Genomic DNA, 20,564 nt, shown 5'->3' with positions numbered 1-20,564 from the left:
TCATTTAATTAATTAAAACAAACACATTTTTTGAAGTGAGAATATTTCTCTAATTTTTCAACTGCCCCCTTTTTTTCTTAAGTATTTTGTATGCAAATGTGGTTTTACACTTCTTATTAAAACATTTTCCAGCTTTCCCTCAGTGTTTTTCACCTATTTTTATCCTATAATTAAAATTACAGCAAGCCTGCCAGAATTCTATCACAATAATAATCTGGAAAGTCCCCAAAATAATTTTTTATGCTGCGAGAAAATTCTGATAATAGCTGCTTATGTAAAACTTTCAATGGGTGCAAAAATATTTTCTTGCATGATTTTGTACAAGAGAAAATTGAAACCCATGATAGTTAAAAATCAGAAAACTAGTTTTTCCCTGACAAAGCAGAAAAAAGTAGTTTTTTCATGGATTGTAGTAAACCTGTCCCAACTGAAAATGCTTTTAAGTAATTTCAAATGCTGGAATTAGTGGTCCATTAATAATTCCAACTATTGGTAACAGATTCTCCTTATTGATAATGCCTAACATAAATGATAGTCGCAGTTACATTCATACACCAAATACACTGTGTAATTCCCCCCATTACTACAGGCACTGAGATTAGCAGCAAATGCATTAAGTGATACAAACTATGTACCCCACTTATTAACTGCCCTAAAATAACTTTCTGGGTATTGCTTACATGCATAATTCTGATATACTTGTATATATATATATTTAATTTTTTTCATTTAACTAATCAAATTAACACTAATGGCATACATATATATATATATATATATATATATATATATATATATATATATATATATATATATATATATATATATATATATATATATATACATTTTTAACAAAATAAAACTTTTCAGTGGTTCTTCACCAATTCAGCAACCATTGTGCAAAAATACAAGGGCAGATTTAATATGATTTTGCTGTCCACAAACACTAATGAGACCCCTCTCTCATTATTATTGTGGATCCAATATCTGTACCCATCCGCTCTTTTTGCTATGGGATGCTGCACCACACTGCTATTAAATAATATCTAAACAACTGACATTTTTTAACCATAACCATACACAAATAGATATTCTGACAGTTTAAACAAATTGTCATCTTAGAACAGAACTACGTGTTGGTGCACCAATATTTAAGGGGCGGATTTATCTAAGTGTGAATTTAGAACTCCCCACAATAAAACTCACTCACTTTCCATTCATTCCTATGGGATTTTTAAAAGCATATTTATCAAATGATAAATATAATTCTAAAAATCCCATAGGATTGAATAGAACATGAATGCGTTTTTCTGTGGTGAGCATTTGATAAATCTAACCCCTTATAGAACAGTTGTGAAAAAGGAGAACATTTTTGTTTATATATAATTTGTCTTACCTTATTTTACCTCTGCAATATTAATAAATCTGAAGGCAACACTGGGATTTTTAAAAAGGTAAAGGCTCTTTTTCCCTCCCATTTTTCCCAACTGTGCATCTATAATCATATATTTAAATAGCTTATTTCATAAGGAGATGTATATATATTCCTTGGCTATAACCATTGTAAACAGCTGAGCACTAAAATACCCACTGTCCAGCTTCCTATACTGTTACGCTGACAGTTTGATATAGTATCCAGCAGCTACTTAAACTTGTATATTTCATCTTTTTAAAAATGTAAATGCATTTCCTATACATTCACAGTATTAAATGCCCAGTATATAATAAGCTTGGCAAAGCTTTTCTCTTCAAACCAAATACATACAGCAAAAGTCATTGAATATATAATTCTTTCTGTACGTGTAGAATATATCTATACAGGTAGAAATATAGATATAAAGGAATTAGATTTGATTAGTGCAATTCAAGCCTTACCTAAGGTATTTAAGTGTTGACATTTTTGTGCTGATCAAAAACATACTTCTATAGTCTTAAATTCTATTGAAGTAGCTCTAAGGAGGCTGGTATACTCACATGTGTTTTTTGTTGTAGTTTACACATACCAGACTCTTGAATGACGCGTAGCTAAAAATAACAAAAAATTAACAAAAAAATGGAAAATCCTTTTGAAAGCCTACAGAATTTGTCTCCAAATAAAAGAAATGTAAAATGTTCCACACAGTAATTTTACAAATATTTTATTCAGGACATTCTTGCTCTTCACTGCTGTCCACACGTGCATCCATCCTCTTTTCTTTATGGCTGTTGTAAATTTTCCTCATCTCTTCTTCGTACTTTACAAAATTATCCCCAAATCTAGTCCACACTTTATAAGGGACAGTAATTGTGTTGCGATAAGGGGGCCTAACTTCACTTACTCTCAAGAAAATGCCATATCTGTTGGAGCCCACATCAAAGTAAAACCTCTTGTTGTCTACCCTGAAAGAAGTTCCTTCTGGAAGCTCAGGAGGTTCTTCACTCCCACCTCTTCTTTCCTCTATGTCTCCTTCTCCATAATCTTCGATAAGCTGGACCAAAGCATCTCTAAATTCAATCATCCCTTGTGCTGGCAAAACTATAGTTTGCTCCTGACCTAAGCTCTGACCAAAATAACCAATCATTCCAGGACCTCTTGTCATTGTTTGCCTAATACGTAAAAACCGACCTCGCTGGTTCTCTTTAAGATCAAGGTAATATTTTCTGTTGTCCCTTTCAATATATTCAGTTTTCAGAACACTGTGTGTCATAGGTTCTTCTGATCCTACAGATCCAGAAGGGGAAGATGCGCGTGGCCTCCTTCTAGGTTCATGTTCTTTCTCACTTCCATGTTCACTCTTCTGTGCATGACTGCTACGCAGTCCCAGGTGAGCATAGTGCTCTATAAAGTCACCTAAACAGTCCTTCAATTCAGCAGCTACAGACAAAGACAAAGTCAGCTTGCTTTTCCGAATATTATCTTGCCTTCCTCTGCCAATCCATACTTCTGCTATCTTTAAGAAACGTCCTCTTGCACTCTGCTTTACATCCAGGTAAAACCTTTTCTTCTGAATATCTACTCTTTTAGATGCAAGCTCTTGTATCTCTAAATTCTGTGATGAAGGGTAGCTGTACTGCTGTGGGTAAATATTACGGCTCACACCGGCACCTTCCCGCTGTCCTCTTCCTCTTTCCATAGTAATAGGTTCTGTAAGAGCCAGCTAGAAAAGAAATTAAAACAGAAATAGATTTTAAAAAAAAGTTTTGTGGAATAATCTATACATACAAATGCATTATTGTATATTATTAATTATTAAAAGCCCCAACATGTTATCCAGTACTTCAAAATAGGAAAAGTCTAAAAAGAAATGAGATACAAGGTGTATGCTATACACAGATAAATAAAACAGGCCCTGACTGACAATGTCAAACTTATAACAAATACCATAAGGTTGATCTCCCTTCTAGCCTATACATATATATGGGACCCATAGGGTTAATATGTCCCTATGGCTTTAATTCTCTACCCTTTCTCCCTAGTTACTGGGCAAAAGCCCATGTATCTAGTTTACCATTTGCATATCAAAGTTATTGACCAGGAGGCGCTGTGACCACACCCTGTAAAACTTTGGTATAGTGAGAGAGAAGGGGTGGATCTTCCTCTTTGGCTTCTGGTTGCTGACCCAGCTGGATGTTTCCAGGGAGCCTGTGTACACCATGAGAGATAAGTGATATGGCTAGTGAGTTGCAGGAATATATTTGTTATAGACTCTCTAGGAGAGTAAGACAGTGAGGGAAGATAGAAAGAGCAGCTTTGTGCTCCATCAAGTAGCTTCCCAGGCTGTAAGATTTGCCTACAGTGAAGGGACAACGATGATAGGGTGTTAGGCTTTAGGTTCTCCTCCCTGATCACTCCACTGGTGGGACCCAGACCATGTGTGAGGTATTTATACCTTGAGGTATGCTGTACTGCCTTGACTACATCCTCAGGAAATGCATCTGCATTCACCTCTGAAACTCTGTGTGAGCGGGGTGTGCCTATATATTCTGCAAATGCCTCTGTACTGATGTAAGTACTCTGTGGATCATTTGTCTCTGGCAAATAAAAGTTTGTTCTGTTTGATTGCAAACTGTTTTATTTGCACAGTAGCACGTGGGAGTTGTAGTTATACTACACCACACCTTTATTCTCCATTTAGCGAAGGCCCTAGCCTGAAGTGTTAGAGTCATGTGTAACCAATGCTGTAGTTCACTAGCTGGTGATCAACCCCGTTGGCCTGTAAAGCCCAAAATAGTGTTACATATATATAAAATAGTGTTCAAAACAGGCCTTCATTTACACAGAATTGAGGAGAAACAGTGATAATTAGGTTATTGGGCTGATCTGCTGGGGGAAACAGTTTAGAGCAGGGATCCCCAACATTTTTTACCGTGAGCCACATTCAAATATGAAAAAAAGTTGGAGAGCAACACAAGTATGCTAAAAGTTCCTTGGGGTGCAAGTTATGGGCTGTGATTGACTATTGGTAGATTGTTTGCAGACTGGCAGCCTGCAGGAGGCTCTACACCTTTTTTATGCAATTAAAACTTGCCTCCATGCCTGGAATTCAAAAATAAGAACCTGTTTGAGACCACAGAAAGCAACATCTAAGGGGTTGGTGAGCAACGTGTTGCTCTTGAGTCACTGGTTGGGGATCGTTCCAAAGATTGAGGACAGGGTCGGACTGGCCTCCCGGGGCACCAGGTAAAGACCCCGTAGGCCCTCGCAAGTGTGGCAGTGAGCAAGCCCACTGCTGCCCCCATTGCTTTTTAGTGCAGGAAGCTTAGTGCAAGGGCAGCAAACCAGTGCAGAGCATCAGCCAGCAGGTTCGTGTCGGTATGGCTAGCCTGTACTTAAGTTACTAGAGTGGTGCCGGTGCGGACATGAAATACATCACCTTCCTTTCTTTTACATGATGTCTGGTCTGTCTGTGTGTGGTGCGTCTGCACATAACCCCAACTCCAGTGCACATTCGTGGAGGTGCGGGCGTGGGGCTTTCTGTAAAGCAGACTGCAAGCTGCTGCTGAAAAAAATACTATGGGCCAGGAAGAGAGCTTAGAGTTGGCAGGCAGGCAGGCCTGGCACAATCCATCCCCTGGCAGCAAACAAAAAAATCAACTTGAACTCTCCAGACCGTTTGTGAGTCCACTGCATTAGGTACTGCTGAAACTGACTGAATCTGTTGTTTTAAAAACATAGACGGAAATTAACCTGGACTGTAGGTGTTTCCATTCACTGTCACAATTTATTCATTGATAAAGAGAAATTTAATTAGCTAATTTAATATTGTTGCTCCCATTTAAGTTTTTTTTTTTTTTTAAATTAAAATGTTAATTTGATATTTATTTGTGGGTGCTGCTTTGGACCGAGGAGGCATGCGGCAGGCCCGGACTGGTAACCTGTTTGTTCGGGCAAATGCCCGAGGGGCCGCTCTACCCTGTATTTAAGTGGGCCGCCCACTGCCTGATTTGATGCGGCACTTGCTGCACTATTAAACACTTCAAGTAAACCTGTAGGCGTCAGAACCAGGGGGCCATGTCAGGGGATCGCAGCATTGGTGTTTCAGTGGGTGGCTTGAACTCTCCGTTCAGTGATCATTTGCTTTTCCTGGCCCAGGCTTGTTCTGCGCACTGAGGGGCAAATTCACTAAGCGCCGAAGCGCCGAACGCTAGCGTTAATTCGCTAGCATTTGGCATTTTCGTTACTGCGCAAATTCACTAACGAACGCTGGCGTAGTTTCGCTAGTGTTACTTCGCACCCTTACGCCTGGCGAAGTTTCGCTAGCGACGTAACTACGCAAATTCACTAACGCGCTCAGTGTACTGAACGCTACCTTTTACGCTAGACTTCCTTCGCCACCTCAGACCAGGCGAAGCGCAATAGAGTAGATAGGGATTGCTTCAAAAAAAGTCAAAATTTTTTCTAAGTCACAAAAAACGCTGGCGTGTTTTCTACATTATGGGTGATAGACTGAAAAAGATCCAAATTTTTTTTGGGGCTCCCCTTCTTCCCCCCTACATTTCCTGACTCATGGCAACTTACCTAGACAGTGGGCACATGCGTAGGGCAAAATAAAAATTTTATTTGATGTTTTGAAGGTTTTCTAGCCATTTGTAGTGCTGATACGTATTCCTCCATTGAAATTTGAATTTGGCGCCGTATGCAAATTAGCCTTCGCTAGCGTAACTTCGCTTCACTAAGCGAATCAACGCTAGCGCAACTTCGCAATCTTACACTACCCCTGTGCGCAACTTCGGATTTTAGTGAATTTGCGGAGCGCTGGCGAAACTACGCCTGGCGAAACTACGAATGTTAGTGAATTTGCCCCTGAGAGAGCTGCACGCAGGCACAGCATGCGTCTGACCAAGGAGATTACAGAATAGTGTAAGGACGAGAGCCCAGTGAACCACCAATGCTACTCCGGAGCTTGACCTACAAATAAATCATTAGAGTGAAAAGAAAAACTGACACGAGTGTGTGTGTGGGAGGTAGGTATGGAGATTCATGGAGAATAAGGAGACTGGACATAAAGAATCGTGGAAAAGAAGGAGAGGCACATCTAGAAAGAGTAAATGGCACACTTGCTCTTCTTTACCCAGTTTTAGTTTAAGATCACTGTTTTATTGACTATGCTGTGTTTCTCAGTTGTCTGCCAAAATTCAAAACAGAAGCACAGAAAGAACTTGCAAAATCTCATAGCATAACTGAGAGCAGCAAGTATTCAGCAAAACAACTGATGAAAATATACTCATAATTTCAAGTGGCAAAGAACTGGTGTTGCCTTCTGCTTGCTTTTCTTGTGGTGTCAGCCCCCACTACCTCTCACTGTCTACAATGTGCATCGGATAGCAGTATCTATTGCCTCTCTCTATTTATTGTGATTTCGATTTCTGTGCCCCCTGCTTTCATGACATATTGTGCTTGGGGTGACAGTCCCTGTTGCATCTTGTATAATCTGATGGGAGTACCAGAAACCCTAACATTTAATGTATAATGTACTGCCTAGTCACTATATAATGTGCTTGAGGGTCCAGTGTCCTCTTCTATTACTGTAAATTAGGTCTTATAACCTATACATAGAACCCAGGTTACTATTAGTCTACTGCAGAATAATCTTAAAGGAACAGTTCAGTGTGAAAATAAAAACTGTGTAAATAGATAGGCTGTGCAAAATAAAAAATGTTTCTAATATAGTTAGTTAGCCAAAAATGTAATATATAAAGGCTGGAGTAAACAGATGTCTAATAAAACAGCCAGAATCCAACTTCCTGCTTTTCAGCTCTATAACTCTGAGTTAGTCAGCGACTTGATGGGGGGCCACATGGTACATTTCTGTTCAGTGAGTTTGTAATTGACCCTCAGCATTCAGCTCAGATTCAAAAGCAACAGATATGACCCATGTGGCCCCCACTCAAGTTTCTGATTGGTTACTGCTTGGTAACCAGGGTAACCAGTCAGTGTAAACCAAGAGAGCTGAAAAGCAGGAAGTAGTGTTGTAGCTGTTATATTACACATCCAGTCACTCCAGCCCTTTATACATTACATTTTTGGCTAACTAACTATATTAGAAACATTTTTTATTTTGCACAGCCTGTCTATTTACCCAGTTTTTATTTTTACACTAAACAATTCCTTTAATATTATGCTGTTGCTCTGGGTTATAAGGCATTCAGCAAATGTTTCTGCTGCTGCTGCTATGGTGCTCCGAAAAATCTTGTAAAAATAAATGTAGAAGTTGGTGGATTTCAGTGGGTGTGGCCTAAAACGACAGGCGTGGCCTATTTTGCCACGATACGCACGCCACCAAAACTCTTTCCCTTTGCCCCCCCCAGACAAAAACATCTTCTGCTGCCTATGTCCTGACATATATAAAATATGCGTGTATATAAGTAAAACACCATCACGCATTAATGTGTGGGCTGCTTTGGTTTTTTTTTTTTTTTTTGCCAGGGCTGCTTTCTACTCCCAGTCCGGCCCTGCATGCGGGACCCTGAGATCAGGATTCCTGGTGGACCCCAGGCATCCTAGTTCGACACTGATTGAGGAGAAGTGGTGGCAGCATAGTTACATCAGCAGTGACTTTAGTCTTGCACTTGGGAATGCCTGCTTATTGTACTTAATTGCATACATTAACCTGAAAAAAATCAATCCAAATAGTGACATTGCTATCTGGAGGTAAAATATTGTTGTTCTAATTTACCCATGTCTCAGTGCAGCTAAGCAGTTATGGCTTGTGACTGACACGCAAAATGTAGGGTATTGCAGTAAAACCCCAGTTGGATTGAAAGATTAGCGATGACCAGCTAATCCACTTATATCCCCAATAATAAACAATGTTTCCTTATTTTCAAAGGATGTCTAGGAATCTTCCATTTGCCAGTTTTCTGGGGTAACAATAGCAGTTCTCCTCCTTGCTGTATATCTTTGGCTCCTCTCATTTTCCAGCAGGTTTCCTCAAGAAGCAACACTAATAAGATGTCTCCCTGTAGAAAATATCCATGAAGCATTCTCTCAACGAAACACAGCTAATAAGCTATCTTTATATAAATGTTTCAGGCATACAATGATGGCAGACAAAAGCATTCGTTACTAAATTAATATTTTAAAAAATCGTTGAGTATAAGCAATGTTATACAGGCACATCAGTTTCTTGACATGCTAAAACGCGGCCGCCTGCTGTAGCACTGCATTCAAGCTCCCTACAATCTGCAGCATTTTCCAGCCTGCTTTATCTCACCTCATCTGACCCTGCATTTACTTACTTCCCTGAAATAATTCCCCTTTCTCTCCTACCTCAATCCTTATCTTCTTTTCTAGTGTCCGCATTCTGGATATTACATGGAATTTTATGGGTTTTTTTATTGGAAAAAATGGTGCAAAGATGGGATGGGGGTGGCAGAATATATCGGAGACAGAGGGAAAACATCTCACTTTGTAAATTAATCTATGTTAGTCTGTATATATGGGGGATGGGCTGTTTTGCTCATGTGCCATTAAAATATGTATTTTTACATGCAAGGGAAGCTAGTAGTAACAGCTAGGTACAGTATAAATACATTTTTATCAAAATGAACAAAAGGTGGAGAAGCAATAAGAATAAATAAGGGCATAAAGCTGATTAGTATATAGGTTGCTAGAAGTCACATCTTGTTTTTGCAATAATACAATGAAAAAATGAATTATGTGCATAAGCATGTATAAACAGTATTTACTTTTAAATGTATATGAATAAAGATTTCCTTCTTCTTGTAGGATGTCTGATCATATAATTGGTTATGTCTCTATTACTCTTGTTGCACCTGACTTTACAAATCCAATATCCATGAAAAAAACAACATTTGTACATTTGTCTGCTGACAAACAGGGCCCCCTGGGCCACATCGAATGGGGAAACAGTATTTTTTTTAAATAGCACCCCTGGTCTACCTCTGATCCCATATAGCAAAGTACTTCAGCACACACATAACTGCCTTTATTTTGAATTTGTCAAAATCATAGCAATGTTTTGGGCTACATCTGATAGCTTTTCTTTAGCTAACAGGACCAGATTTGTTCAGGTCCCCCACTGCCAGGATTCTACCTGATGGTGGCCCTGCTCACCAGACGACATGATGATGTATGGCTTTCAACAGGTTAAATATGAGTTGCAGAATAAGGGGAATTTTTCCCATGGTTCTTTGACAGGAGAAGTGGGCTACCAGTGCCATGCAGAAACACAATTTCATGTGGAAACACAATTTCTCTCAGCTTATGTCAGAAAACGGATCAAACAAATAGCTTAGTGTTGTTCTTTCTAGTGTTGCAGTTGTTTCTATAAACAAAAAGGGATGGAAAGCTTTTCTATGTTCCTGTCAATGTAACCAAAACACTGAAGATCACCATAGGGCTGAAAGTGTATTTTATCTCATGTTTTACAGCAATTCTTTGCACAGCGCATCCTCACCATCCTATAAAACAGGCCAAAGGACAATAGGACTGAATAAATCACACCTTTGTGTTGCAATGGGTATTGTACAGCTTTAGCACACAGAGGGCAAGCTAACTAGGAAGTTTGAGCTTTAAGCTATGAGAATTATGGTATGGGAAACCATAGGATACTGGTATTGTGGTGTGTGCTAGGATACTGATATTGAAGAATATGCATCCACAATGCAAGGTCTGATTACCTTTTTATAAATAAGCTCCATGTTGTAAGCACATCAGTGCATGCACATTGAGGGGCACATTTACTTAGCTCGACTGAAGGAAACGAAGTAAAGAAAACTTCGAATTTCAAAGTTTTTTATTGGGTACTTCGACCATCGAATAGGCTACTTCGACCTTCGGCTTTAAATCGAACGATTCGAACTAAAAATTGTTTGACTATTCGACGATTCCATAGTCGAAGTACTGTCTCTTTAAAAAAAACTTTGACTACCTACTTCGGCTCTTTAAACCTACCGAGCATCAATGTTAGCCTATTGGGACCTTGCCAATAAGCTTTCTATGCTTTTTTTGATTGAAGGAAAATCCTTAGATCGATGGATTAAAATCGATTCAAAGGATTTAATCATTCGAAGTATTTGCTGTAAATCCTTCAACTTCGAAGTCGAAGAATTTTACTTTGGTCGATTATCAAGGGTTAATTAACCCTCGATATTTGACCCTTAGTAAATGTGCACCTGAATCTAGGTAAACATGGCACAACAGCACATACTGTAGAACATCCGTTCTTGTAAAGAAAATGATGCTCTACCATATCCCATTTTTTAATGATGTGGCGACGCCAAGGCTACAAGGCAAAAACACCTGCAGAGCATGATGCTAAGTTTACTTTTCAGGCAAAGATTTCAATATTCCCCCCCCCCCCACACACACACACACAATGCAGTGTTTTACCCTCCAGAACGTTAGCGTCATTACAGTTTGCATGCCAATGTGTGCTCTGCCACCATTTCAGGCAGTGCACCAAAATGCATATATTGTGTCAAGTCAAACACAAGTTGCAGCTAACATTTGTTGAGAGTTGATGGTATTACTTTTTTATTTGCCACAAGTCATCTACTTTCTAGTGGAACCCTGGAACTGCTGCCACCTTCAGGATGGCAGTTATTCCAGCCATCACTTGCACATGTATTTACTTCAGGGAACAACAATAAATATGGTTGCAGGTGCATGGCACAAAACAAAATGCAGCAGCAAAGCACCACAAGGTACCAAATTCGGGTCGAAAATGTAATGCACAACATAAGTTGCCTATAAGGCACAGCGCAAGTCATGCATCTTTGGTAAAAAATTACTTCAGGTGTTGAACTGCACTTATAACTTGCATGATCAGATGGGCAGTGCTAGAACTGCAAAGCACTATTCATGTTCAGAGGCTACATATCTGACAAGTATAGGGGAAGTCCATTAGCATTCAACTTGCATGGGACAGCAGCTGCTGGGAAACAAATGGTTGTGACAGCTAATAGATACATTTTCAACAATGTCAACAGAGTTAGAATCCTATTGCATACAGGTATTGCAGGGGCTATGAGGTGAGGTCATTGGGAAAGTAGGAATTATCAAGAGGATGGAAATGGAAAACGTGGTTTACCAGGCGTATAAATTCAGAGGATTTAACAGGACGCTCACCTTGGAATTGGGACAGGTCTTGAGACTCCCAGCGTGTCAAGATGATTTCAAAATGTTCTCAAGCCGTGGCAACTCTACAGCTGAGTGCTGAAAAGATGTTTGATTGGCTCAGGAAGGAAAGATGAGTGGAGGCCATTGCCAGAGCCTACTGCTGTTGCAGGCAGGAAAAGGAAGAAGTAGAGGTGAACGAAGCCTGCGTATCCAAAGAGGAGGGGGGTGCTGAAGATGCACAGGAACCTGTCAGGGCCAATCCTTTGAAGAGGAAGAAGAAGGCGTTTGCCCCTAAAGTGTCTACATCCGGATCAGCACATATAAGTAGGAGGAGGGTGAACCAGAAAGTGGCTGTACTAGGCTGGCGACGCATACCATCACTAAAAGCACATCAGTCTGGCCCTCCCTTTCCCCCTTGCACATCTGAAATGCCAATGGGTATGGGAAGCTTTAGCAGAGCATCGGTTCCCATCTCAAGCCAATCCTGACAAAATCAGCTGCTACAGCAGACACTGTCACAGCTGCTCCTCCTCCTCACACAGGATCGGAAGCCGAGACCAGCTGACAGTCTCATAGCTGCAGCACCCCCCCCCCTCCCTCTCTCTGTCTTCCCAGATCAGCAGATGCAGGCAAGTGGACATCACAACCACACAACAGTCCTATACACAGGCCAACCAGCAGGGGCCACAAGGTGATTCATGCATTTTTCATGAGCTTGGTAAGACTGACGGTTAATTGCCTGTTTACAAGAATTAATTGCTGCTAAATTATCCAACACTCCTGGTACATCAACAATAAAACTTTAGAGGTGCCTTTACCAGAGATGTCAATTCTCCATTAGGTCTCCATTTACAGTGGGTAAATACATATACTATTATTGTTACCACTATCTAACATATGTATTAAAAAAGACAAAAAGATGGGACAGTGAAAAAGTTATACTTAGGGTGTTATCAAAGGCCGAATTTTAGAGCAATATGAATTTTTTTTTTCTCCCATTGGAGTCTATAGGGCATCATTTTCGCAGCGAAACTTGGGAAAAATTTGGCTCATCACTACTATTAACATCTTCACATAGTTCAAGGGACCTCTGCCTTCGACTTCTTCATGAAGATTTTAGGATGAAGGGTCTGACTGTAATAAATCTCACATTCGAATTCAAGTTTGAATTCAAGTTTGAATTCGAGCTGGGGAATTTATAACTCAAAATTTTACCAAAAATCCCAACTCAAAAATTCAAAATCAAACCTTAGCAAATCTGCCCCCTGGTGTAGATACTGTATGTATCTGATACCTTGTCAAGCTGGCTGCAGGCCTTTTGTATTTCTGCAAATATATTCCTGAAGAACCACTTGATCTTTTCAAGCATATAGGTATTGTTCCAGAGGCTTAAAACAGTTATGGAGGGGAAGCTTAATTTATTAAAGAACATAAATTTTGGCAGAAAATTGTAGTTAACTGCTTAACTTGGGTTTTTAACTGCTTAAATTGGGTTTTTAAGAGACATGAATCTGTCTATGGGGTTGCTAATTCCCAGACCATTTTATACTTGGTCTACAACTTTACCCCTAGGGCTCCTCCCCCAAGAAATGCAACCATTCATATAAATATATCCCAGCAGCCAAAAAGCCAATTAAGATGAGTTTTTCAGAAGGGTTCATCATTTCTAAGGAGGAATTAAGGGATTTCCATCTAGTTTTTGACAATTCCAGATCAATCATTTTATGCTAACCCCCAAATTGTCATAGATTAGGTTTAAAAATTAAATTCTATAGCCATATCAAATAAATATAATGAATTTCTTAAAGAAGGGTAAACAATAGCCACAACACAAATGATGCTGTTTCTTGGAAGTGAAATAGCCACCTTAGAAATAGTATTTAGATTATCCCAGCACAAATTAATTAAACTGGGGTAGTTCATATAAAATGTTGACATTAATATAATTGTTTTCCCAAACAGGACACCTAGCTTTTGCCACACTAATAATTCACATAAAGTGGATTGCTCTTACAGTCGGAATAACTAAATCCTATTGGCAGATCAGGCTAATGGCAGATGCGAAGGGAAACTTTCAAATGAGAGATGCATTCTTTACCAAATTTAGTGGGAAGCCATTTTGTTTAAAGTGAAATTATCATGTGTTGAAAAAAAGAAATTAAATTTATAGGCCTTGACTTTCAATACTAACACAACACAGCCATTCTAGGGTACTTTTAGCAGTTTTTAAAAAGATGGTCTTACGTCAGGCCAGTCATGGCAGATGTTATTTTATGTTAAGCAACATTTCAGAATGTCTCTTCTTCTAAGGACACATAATCCAAGATTGAAGACTCAACATCAAAATATTGTTTGTCTCTAGTGCACTGGTTTTTGCCAAACAACAACATTAGTCTGTGGGAGGAGGTACTGCCTATTGTGAGTGATAATACAACAGAAGATTGCACTTGGTAGCTATCTCATTTGAGGGAAGACAAATTTTGCCCCATCTCCTAACTCATTTTACGGCTGAACACTCATCTAACTAAATATGTACAGATCACAAAGAGACAGAGAAGAAACATAAACAAGTGTTTAGAGGGAATTATATAGTAACCACAAGATCTTCTACCCACCCTCACCCATGTGACACCCTTGCTGTGTATATCAAGTCATTCACTTAAGGAGAATCATGGTAGGGGTGAGCATAGCAGGCGAGTTATGGCAGATTAAAAAATTAAATTAAGGTAATTTAAAGTCCAGAAATTTCAAGTATAACATAAAGAGTTAGACAGAGTTGGAGCACAGTTGGATCAACTCAGTTGGATTGGAAACTCCCAGCAGACATCTCATCCAGACATCACTGCTCATCTTTACTTTTGTAAATAAGATAAGCCTGGTTATACCATTAAACTATGTTTAAATTGACTTCTTTTTCTCTCTCTTTTCTATTCTTCTCCATATATCTGCACTCCAACATCCATTAAATTATTCTGAAATTCTTATATTTTCACTGTTCCCATCACCCTCTCTCAATCTAAGCACACTGTTTTGCATTGGTAAATCAAGTAACCCTTATGAATCAAACAATGCAATGCAAGTTTCAAGTCTAGGTCATGCCTTGTGTCACTTTCCATATTGCTACTACTTGCAGCTGGGTACATCTCCCCAAACCCTGTTCCGACTCTCTCATAGTTCCTACCCTCAGTTATTCTCACACACAGACGCTTGTCATTGTCTTCTCCAGTCTCTAAGACCTTATGCACTTCTAATCCATCAAACCTTATTCATATAAAGCCATCAATTTTCTTGGATCACTTTGCTGCTTGGTTCTCATACTTTCTCTCCAGAGACACTCCAGCTCTCATTTTAGGTGACTTTAGCATAACCATTGACAGCTCTGCTTCTCCTGTCACCTCTAAACTCCTCTTGATAGCAACTTAATTTGGTTTCTGTCACGGCCGGCACCCAATACCAGAACTAGAGCCAAGCACCGTGGTCAGAGCTCTCTTCACCAGTATGTGTGACCACTTTTGGGCTTCGGGAAGGCCCTCCGCCTACTGGGGTGCCACCTGGACTTATGAGTGGGCAAGGCTAGAGTTCTGGCAGGCAATGGGGCACGGCAGGTATCTAGAGTCTTTTGGGCCGAGGATCACGGTTACAGGCAAGGATGAGGCAGAGAGGATAGTCAGACAGGCTGGGTCGAGGCAGGCAGATAGCAAGGATCGTCAGGCAGGAAAGGGTCAAAACCGGGTAACAAGCAGAAGGGGTTCAGGCAATAGAGTAGTCGGTTAACAGGCACAGGTCAGGATTCAGATGGGAGCGTTGTCAGGAAACAGGCAGAGGTCAAAAACCGGATTCAAACAGGTTCAGAATATAGCACAAGGCTCAGAAGCACCAGGAAACAATATCCTATCACGGGCAATGCATAAAGTAAAACTGTACCTTTAAATACATTTGAAATTCGCGCCTTTGTATGACGTCAGCGCGCCTGCGCCTTTAAATAATGCGCATGCGCGCCGCGCACGCACTAGGACCCGGAAGCCGACAGAGAAGGAGCGCGGCGGCGTGGCGGCCGTCCACGCCGCCGCGACTCAGGTAATTTTCTTACATTACCCCCCTCTCTAGGGGGGGCCACTGGACCCCCAGGCTTCCCAGGAAACTTAATGTGAAATTGCCTCCTGAGGCGGTCAGCCTTGATGTCATCAACTGAGACCCAGGAGTTCTCCTCAGGACCAAATCCCTTCCATCTAGTGAGGTACTGGAGTTTGTTACGTACCAAACGGGAATCAAGGAACTCCTGGATCTCAAATTCAGGCTGACCGTCAACTTGCACTGGAGGAGGAACAGAAACAAGGCGGGTGTTAGAAGCAGGTTTTAGTAGCGAGACATGAAAGGAATCAGAAATTTTGAAATTAACAGGTAACTTAAGACGAACAGAAGAAGGGTTGATAACAGAAGTGATGGGATATGGACCAATGAAACGGGGACCCAATTTTAGGGAAGGAACTTTCAATTTAATGTTCTTGGTGGAGAGCCACACCAAGTCTCCCACCTTATATTGGGGTGCCTCCCTGCGTCTCCTATCAGCAGCCCTCTTCTGAGAGGATGTAGCTGTCTTAAGAGAGTTGTGAACTTGTGACCAGACTTTAGAAAACTGTTCGACAGAGGAGTTGGCAGATGGAACAGAGGAACCAGACCCTGAAAAAGAAAATGCCTTGGGGTGCAACCCATTAACAATAAAAAACGGAGACTCCCCAGTGGAGGAGTGTGAAGCATTATTGTAGGCAAATTCTGCCCAGGGTAACAATTCTGCCCAAGAAGACTGATTCTCAGAGACATAGCACCTTAGAAATTGTTCTAAGGTCTGATTTACCCTTTCAGTTTGCCCGTTGGTTTGTGGGTGATAAGCAGTAGAAAACGAAAGATTAATCCCCACTAAAGAGCAAAATGCTCGCCAAAACTTGGAGACAAACTGAACCCCTCTGTCAGAAACAATATTAACAGGAAAACCATGTAACTTGAATATGTGCTGAATAAAAAGCTCAGATAAGGTTTTAGCGGAAGGGAGATGTGGAAGTGCGACAAAATGACCCATTTTGCTAAATCTGTCCACGACCACCCAAATTACTGTTTTCCCCTGGGACGATGGTAAGTCCACTATAAAATCCATCGAAAGATGGGTCCACGGTCTCTCAGGAATAGGCAGGGGAATGAGTAATCCCTGGGACAAATTTTTAGAAGATTTAGAGCGTTGGCAAACAGGGCAAGAGTCTACAAACGATTTTACATCTTGCTTGAAAGTTGGCCACCACACACTTCTGGACAACAAAGATGTAGTTTTACTTACACCGGGGTGTCCTGCCATTTTGGAATCATGAACCTCTCTTAACACCTGTTCTCTGAGATTTTCAGGAACAAAAAGCCTCCCCTCAGGAGTGTTGGAGGGAGCATCATTTTGAACAGAGGACAATAAGGAAGAGAGGTCAGATTCCAATGTGGCTACAATACATTCACTTGGGATAATAGAAGGATTATCATCTAAGTCAGAACAGATTGAGTCGAAGCTCCTAGAGAGAGCATCTGCCTTGATGTTCTTTGTACCAGGTCTAAAGGTTAAAGAAAAATCAAACCTGGTGAAGAACAGAGCCCAGTTTTTTGTTTTTCAAGAAGCCTGCAAGCTGTACCTCAGCTTTTTCCCCCATTCTTTTCCCTCTGATGAGGAAAAGGTCAGATTCGTTATGACCCTATTAGTGGGTGACCCCCAAATCTGGGCACTTAGACTGCCAGCCACCGATCCTGCCCGTTTATCTTTAGACCAGTTCTTCCGTTCTATGGCTATTCTATACGATGACCCGGATCGCGCCTCTTCGGCCGACTCCGCGATTCGTAAATTACGCCAAGGTAAACGGGAGGTGGAAACTTATTGTACTGAGTTTCGTAGGTGGGCGGTGGAAACGGGGTGGAATGATACGGCTCTACGGAGTCAGTTTCGTATTGGTCTGGCCAAATCTGTCAAAGACAGCCTTGTTAACTATCCCCTATCTTCTAGTCTGGATGACCTTATGTCTTTGGCCATCCAGATAGATAGGAGACAAAGGGTGAATAGGGATGAACAGGATACTTATGTTGGGTATAAACATGTTCATAGTGCTAAGTTTTCAAACCCCTCTGTGTCTCAACCTCAGGAGGAGCCTATGCAGCTAGGCATCTCACACCTTACTCCTGAGGAAAAGGCACGCAGGCGGTCCCTTGGGCTGTGTATTTATTGTGGGGAGAAGGGTCACTTTCTCAATCAATGCACCAAGAGGCCGGGAAACGCCCAAGCTTAAATGGAGAAGGGGAGCTCCATTTGGGTGCAGGCGTTTCCTCTCCCCAATCTGCCTCTAAGGTTCTATTACCAGTTAAATTGACCTGGCCTACGGGCACTATCGAAGTGTCGGCTTTCATTGATTCTGGGGCAGAGGGTAATTTTTTGGACGCGGCTTTTGCTGCAAAATTCAAAATTCCTCTGGTTGCCCTTAATCCGCCCATGAGAATCCTTGCTGTAGACAAAAGACCCTTGGGGTCTGGGGTGGTTTCCCAAAAGACCATCAACCTGTCCTTGTGTATAAGTAATCTGCATTCTGAAGAAATAGCTTTGTACCTCATTGAGGGAGCTTCCTGTCCTCTCATTCTGGGTTTACCCTGGCTCCAGAGGCATAACCCTCTGATAGATTGGGTTTCTAGGAGGTTATTCAGTGGGTTCTGGTTGTAGTGGGGTGTGTACTCCATCTGTAGTGGGTAATACCATCCTTGAGGGGCTACCATCTGCCTACACTGCCTATTCTGACGTATTTTCCAAAAAGGCAGCTGAGACACTACCCCCACATCGGCAGTATGACTGCCCTATTGATCTGCTTCCGGGATCATCTCCCCCTCGAGGCAGAACCTTTCCCCTCTCATTGCCTGAGGCCCAGGCAATGAGAGAGTATATTCAAGAGAACCTTGATAGAGGGTTTATTAGGCCTTCCAGTTCCCCTGCGGGGGCAGGGTTTTTCTTTGTAGGCAAGAAAGACGGTGGTTTACGCCCCTGTATTGATTATAGGGGCTTGAACAAGATCACTGTGAAAAACCGCTATCCCTTACCCCTTATCTCTGAATTGTTTGACCAGGTCAAGGATGCTAAAATCTTCTCCAAATTAGACCTGAGGGGAGCTTACAATCTCATACGGATCAGGGAGGGGGACGAGTGGAAAACTGCTTTCAATACCAGGGATGGCCACTATGAGTACCTCGTAATGCCCTTTGGTCTATGTAACGCCCCAGCAGTGTTTCAGGAATTTGTCAATGACATCTTCCGGGACCTGTTGGGGGTATATGTTGTGGTTTATCTTGACGACATACTAATTTTTTCTGCAAACCTTTGCGAACATCGCATTCATGTCTGTGAGGTATTACGTAGGTTAAGGGTGAATTGTCTGTATGCTAAGTTAGAGAAATGCACATTCGAGGTAACCTCTGTCCAATTTCTGGGGTTCAACATTTCTTTTAAGGGTCTTGAAATGGATCCGGGCAAGGTGAGAGCTGTCCTGGATTGGACTCAACCCCTTTCACTGCGTGCAACCCAGAGATTCTTGGGGTTTCGCAAATTATTACAGGCAATTCATCAAAAACTTTTCTGTCATAGTGGCGCCCATCACTAATTTAACCAAAAAAGGTGCTGATCCCAGCATGTGGCCCCCTGAAGCTATTCAAGCTTTTGAAACCCTCAAGAGGGAATTCAGTTCCGCCCCAATTTTACGCCATCCTGATACTGCTTTACCTTTCATTGTGGAAGTAGATGCTTCTGAGGTAGGAGCAGGGGCGGTTCTTTCCCAAAGGCACCAGACTACCAACAAATTGCATCCCTGTGCGTTCTTCTCTAGGAAGTTCCTGCCCGCTGAGGTAAACTATGATATAGGGAATCGTGAATTGTTGGCAGTCAAGTGGGCCTTTGAGGAATGGCGGCACCTACTGGAGGGGGCTAAACACCAGATTACGGTCTATACTGACCATAAGAATTTGCTCTATATTGAGTCAGCTAAGCGATTAAACCCTAGACAGGCTAGGTGGGCCCGTGATAATGTCACGGCCGGCACCCAATACCAGAACTAGAGCCAAGCACCGTGGTCAGAGCTCTCTTCACCAGTATGTGTGACCACTTTTGGGCTTCGGGAAGGCCCTCCGCCTACTGGGGTGCCACCTGGACTTATGAGTGGGCAAGGCTAGAGTTCTGGCAGGCAATGGGGCACGGCAGGTATCTAGAGTCTTTTGGGCCGAGGATCACGGTTACAGGCAAGGATGAGGCAGAGAGGATAGTCAGACAGGCTGGGTCGAGGCAGGCAGATAGCAAGGATCGTCAGGCAGGAAAGGGTCAAAACCGGGTAACAAGCAGAAGGGGTTCAGGCAATAGAGTAGTCGGTTAACAGGCACAGGTCAGGATTCAGATGGGAGCGTTGTCAGGAAACAGACAGAGGTCAAAAACCGGATTCAAACAGGTTCAGAATATAGCACAAGGCTCAGAAGCACCAGGAAACAATATCCTATCACGGGCAATGCATAAAGTAAAACTGTACCTTTAAATACATTTGAAATTCGCGCCTTTGTATGACGTCAGCGCGCCTGCGCCTTTAAATAATGCGCATGCGCGCCGCGCACGCACTAGGACCCGGAAGCCGACAGAGAAGGAGCGCGGCGGCGTGGCGGCCGTCCACGCCGCCGCGACTCAGGTAATTTTCTTACAGTCTCCCTCAGTGGACCGACTCACATTGAGGGTCATGCTCTTGATCTTATATTCTACCACTCCTGCCACCGCTCAAACCTTATAAACACTCCCTTTCCCCATCTGACCATCATGTTTCCTTTCAGATAACACTTTCAATTTCGCTATCATAACCTTCTCTTTCCACCCACACATACAGAAATCTTACAAATTTTGATCTACAACAATTATCAATAGTAGCTGCACAGCAGATCTCTCATATTAACAATTTTTCCTGTC

The 20,564-nt window shown here is 41.7% G+C and overlaps 1 protein-coding gene across 1 annotated transcript; it reads right to left on the bottom strand.

Annotated features, from left to right (window-relative positions):
* Positions 1-1,268: 1,268 nt before the first annotated feature.
* Positions 1,269-11,814, bottom strand: purg.S (purine-rich element binding protein G S homeolog). Its single transcript, XM_041579868.1, has 2 exons — positions 11,573-11,814; positions 1,269-3,137 (listed from the first exon to the last, which is right to left on the bottom strand). Exon 2 carries the CDS (start codon positions 3,111-3,113, stop codon positions 2,139-2,141), a length of 975 nt encoding a protein of 324 aa, XP_041435802.1. The 5' UTR covers positions 3,114-3,137; positions 11,573-11,814; the 3' UTR covers positions 1,269-2,138.
* Positions 11,815-20,564: the final 8,750 nt, after the last annotated feature.

The sequence above is a fragment of the Xenopus laevis genome, chromosome 1S (assembly GCF_017654675.1).
Source record: "Xenopus laevis strain J_2021 chromosome 1S, Xenopus_laevis_v10.1, whole genome shotgun sequence".
NCBI classification, from domain to species: Eukaryota; Metazoa; Chordata; class Amphibia; order Anura; family Pipidae; genus Xenopus; species Xenopus laevis.
The sequence above is the reverse complement of the archived record's forward strand: the minus strand, read 5'-3'. Positions and strand labels throughout refer to the sequence as shown.

Coding starts and splice junctions, on each gene's coding strand:
- purg.S (XM_041579868.1), bottom strand. CDS start 3,113: ATGGAAAGAGGAAGAGGACAGCGGGAAGGTGCCGGTGTGAGCCGTAAT.